Raw genomic sequence first — 4,653 nt, forward strand, 5'->3', positions numbered from 1 at the left:
TTAATTTCCAATGATATTACTACAGTTGACAGCTTTTCGATCCAAATCTTGACCTCTTACTTTGTAAACTGGACCCAAATTGATCTTTTACAAACAGAATACTCTTATGAACTTATACATAAAAATACTGAGGATGTTCCATGAAAGCACTTTTGAGTGTAATATAACAAACCTTTTCAAAGAGATAATTTGGTGTTAGATCTGTTCCTCCCCCAAACCACCAGTGGACTTTTCCTTTCTCATCCACCACCTCAAAGTACCGATAATTAAAGTGGATCGCAGGCACATAGGGATTTCTCTGGAATTCAGAAGCACACACATCTCAAATTTTCAAGTTTAATGCAAAAATACATAGAGCATGCGTGCATGCATTTCTTTACTCTGTTTATGCTCTGTGTATATATCAATGAAGTTTGGTGCATATTTATTATTACAAGAAGTCAAGAAGTAAAGTACTGTTACAGTTATAAAAAGTACAGGGTGTAAACTATATCTGTGGTATAAAACATATGAAACTTACAGGGTGTATGACACAGCTGACTCCGGTGGCAAAGAAGGGTAATGTCTTGCCCTCTAAAGCCCTGCCTCTACAACAGAACAACAGTAATATTTCTTTCAAAGAGTCAACTAATCAACAACTAGAACTTACAACAATACAGTTATACTAAATAAACAGAAGGAAACTAACCTGGCTTTCATTTGAGCCACGGCTGGAGGGGGTAGGTTTCCATGTACCACAGAGATGTTGACTCCTGCCTTCTCAAAAACGAGGCCATCCTTCATAACACAAGTGATTCCACCCCCTCCCTAAACAAATATAACAAATCACTGTAAAATCACATATTTTCGTAGGGTCAATTTTTCAAGATTTGTGGAGAAAATATTAGTTTGTGGGGATTTGATTTTCATGGCTGGAGAATGTTTAGTGGTAATGCATATGAAATTTTAAATTTTGTGGTAGACATCAATTTGTGGGTCTCAATCTTCATACCTTGAAAACAACAAAAAATTAACCTCCCATGAAAATAAATTAGTTTTTTCACAGTATGTTTTATACATATTGTAATTTATTATTTTCAGGAAAATTCATTCATATTCATAAAGAACTCCCTAGTCATATTCATCCTCATTTGAACTTTCAGGATGTTAAATTCAATTGAATTCTTCTCTCATAATATTTAATATGTGGGGCTTATTTGACTTAATCTTTTAATTAAATTCAATGAAAAGATTCTGGATTACTACTTGGTTGCACCTTCATTATTACCCCTCTCCTTTACTTTTTTTCCCAAATTTCACAACTCCTTGATAATATATGTTAAATAATTTACATTTCAGTGAAATTGTCATAGAATTTCTGACCTTTTAAGACATTGAAATCCCTGACCCCAAAGTTTCATTTTTACTAAGGTAAGCATTAACAATCAGTTCGTCCATTACCTCTGCTCTTGTCCATCTGTCAACAAAAAATTTCTGGTCGCCATCAATCTCTTCCAGTTTTCTGCAAACTTCTGACTAAATAAACAAATTTGATTTAAAAAAGTAAAATGCAACTCAGAAGTACACGAAGAATATACATGTGTATTCAATTAACATAGAGGTGAAAAAAAACTAAGGTTTTTTTTTTTTAACAAGGAAACAGGTCTGGAATTTTTCTTTATCAAAAATACCTGAATTCTCATCACCATGGCTTCCATTTTATATTTCATTTCTGAACTCCTCTGAAATGAGAAACAAAAATCTTTTAAAATCTGATGGTACTTTATATACAAAATCATTAAATGTTATAACAGTTTTATCAAAGAAAAGCTGTTGTCTTTGTCTTGCTGAGGTATAAACTCTAAAATATTCCATATTCTTCTAGGATGGAACAAGTATATAGTCCTTTTTGTGCAACTAATAAATCTACACACATATTGTGTAACATACTTTGAATGTCATTTTATGGTCTACCTTCTGCATTGTAGAATTTGATTTAATTAATAGATATAAAAGCAGGTAAATAAAATCAATTAAAAGATATATTTAAAACATTTACAAAAATTTCTGGCATGAAGTGTATTGGCCTAGACCATGCAGTCTTAAAAAACATACCTCTTCTAGAAGTGTCTTGTCTGTAATTGGTTCAGCCATCCATTTTGATGAATCAAGTTTCCTTCCACTGTTTGCAAGTACCTGAAATTAATTTTCATTTTCAATGTAATTTTCTAAATCTACATATCTGTCTCTTGTTCAACACTTTATCTCTGGACAATTCAAATAATACACATGCAGTGAAGCATTTTCATAGAAAATATTGTTTATAAATGATGAATTTTTATCAAGTCTGAAGCAAAGATCTGAGGAAGCAAATTATATCAAATATTGGCTTAATTAGTATTGTACACATGTACATTTAGTAGCAATCAAATCTGTTATCCAACTTGGTTAATCTAAGAAATCAGCTTCAGAAACCTTGAACTCACCGTATTGCTGTTGCTATGGTAACATATGATTGACACTCCAGCACTTCCAACTGACACAGCCCCACATGACCTGTAACAGGCAAATTAATACAAAATGACAATTAATTAAAAGAAATTTTTTATCTACTGGAGGATTTAATCTCTTTATGCTATATGTGATAAACAAGAGGCCTGTTCAACGGAGCAAGTGCTCGTGAACATTTCTGTTGGAGGTACATGTATTACTATAAGGAATTTTGGCAAGCGCTCGCGAGTGCTTGCGAATGTTCACTCTGTTGAACAGGCCTCTGATCTCATAGTATTATAATTACTAGCTCAGAACTGTGCATCTAGCTCTCTGAAGGATGTAAAACATAACAGAGGGTTACAGATTCACCAAATGAAAGAAAAATTTGATCTAAGGCATTTTTTTTTCACATTTCCTCGTTTTATTTACTTGTATACCTTTCAACAGTAATGGTGGTTGCTAAGTATAAAGAGCATAATTAATGCTTCGTGGTAAGATTTATTCCCCTTTACTGTCAGACATTAGGATTGAAAACATGATATTCCAAGACCACAGTACAGGGCTGGCTGGACCAAAACTGTTGTCATGTAAATGTGTTTAAAGTAACTACCATCGAGGAAGATATTGCAATGAATATCACCTTTAAGTCTGAATGAAATTTTTTTTCTAAATCAAAGGTCTCTTTCTTCTGTTTGTCTGCCAGTGTATGTTCTATACATATTTGTCTTTGAGGGTATGTGTGTATTTGTGTGATATTACCAGAAGAACAATTTTCTATGGCTCTGCTTCAATATAGACATTGTACTGCAGCTGTAGGCAGTTCTCACTCTTATCAAAGCTGTACGAAGGAGTTTCATTTTTGTTTATTCTGCGTCATTCTGCAAAAGAAATAATTCACCAGATGAAAATTTATACAAAGAATCATATTTTTTTTAACTTCAAATACATGACATATCAAAAATACAATTATCTATGGAGTGAATACTCAAAGGGAAATAACTCCTCTGCGGGACATACATAGGGATCAGAACATTTTATTTTCATTTAACATATGTAATGGTTGAGGCCATGGACTTGAATAGCTCAGTTAGTACATGAAGTACACTTGACTAGTGATGCAAGGACTTCTGGTTTGATACCCAGTCCAGCCATGCATTTTCTCCTTTCCTTTCCTGTTACAGATTTGGTGCCATATGACCAACCCTGGACTTGCAGGTGAAAATCCTGCCAGGGGGCAATAAGAAAATTAAGGTTGTGTCTTATAGGGCTTAGACATTTTGTGGAAGAATGAATGTAAGGGTATGGGCTATGGAACAGCCAGGGTAGCTCTGGTTTGAGTACCTGAGTCAAAGTTAGTGATGCGAGGGTCCCAGGTTCAATTCCCAGTCCATCCATATCTTATTTTTATTGTATCCTTCCTCCCAAAATTTTCACCGCTATGAAATCTCACTAAAGAAAAATTGGAAGTTTTGTCTGAAATTTCTAAGTTGATAATAAAATTAAATAAAAAAAGAAAGATCATATCAAGCACATTCAGGATAACTTAATTTCTATCTCAGACACAGAGAAAATGGGAAAGATGAGACCATGCAGGATTAAAACAAGGACCACTCAAATACATTTAAGAACAACATATTAAATATAAGTCTTTTCAGGGACCCCTTATAATATCTAAAAAAAAAAACAACAACTTTTCGACAACATTTGATCCACTGACTTTATACTTCCCTGCCACAGCAGTTGAACCTTGAAGTACTTCTAATGTCCTTTTTTAAAAGTAAAATCTTTAGATGTCAGTTATTTTAGTTATTTCTGGAAAAACCAGTTAGACAGTACTATACAGGTACATTTACCAGTAAACATAAATCATTGGGTACTTTTGCACTATGGCCATTAAGTGATCATTCTCCCATCAAATGGACATAGTGTTTTCATATTGAAAGTACAAGTACCTACTAATTATTTGGTATTTGAATTTCAGTAATATACTTATGTTTTGTCTTTTGGTCGTCTAAGGATGACTGAGTGAGTGAGCGAGTCTTATGTTTGTACTTTTATAAATATAAAGTTATGATTATCCCTTAGAATATATTCTGATTGGCTCCCTTGCATGTCATATGCAGGGGAGACAATTTGTGATATCTTATTCATGTACAGGCGGCTCTTCAGATGTCAGGGAGA

The 4,653-nt window shown here is 33.5% G+C and overlaps 1 protein-coding gene across 1 annotated transcript; it reads right to left on the reverse strand.

Moving 5' to 3' along the window:
• On the reverse strand, nt 1-3,832 carry LOC134233002 (oxygen-dependent coproporphyrinogen-III oxidase-like). The gene is made up of 10 exons (XM_062714998.1): nt 3,814-3,832; nt 3,232-3,350; nt 2,466-2,535; nt 2,095-2,175; nt 1,671-1,721; nt 1,441-1,515; nt 689-807; nt 521-587; nt 173-298; nt 1-84 (listed from the first exon to the last, which is right to left on the reverse strand). The coding sequence occupies exons 2-10, from the start codon at nt 3,327-3,329 to the stop codon at nt 1-3; spliced, it is 771 nt and encodes a 256-aa protein (XP_062570982.1). The 5' UTR covers nt 3,330-3,350; nt 3,814-3,832.
• Nucleotides 3,833-4,653: the final 821 nt, after the last annotated feature.

This window comes from Saccostrea cucullata, unplaced genomic scaffold (genome assembly GCF_032062105.1).
Source record: "Saccostrea cucullata isolate Sc308-1 unplaced genomic scaffold, CSIRO_AGI_Scuc_v1 ctg14092, whole genome shotgun sequence".
NCBI lineage: Eukaryota > Metazoa > Mollusca > Bivalvia > Ostreida > Ostreidae > Saccostrea > Saccostrea cuccullata.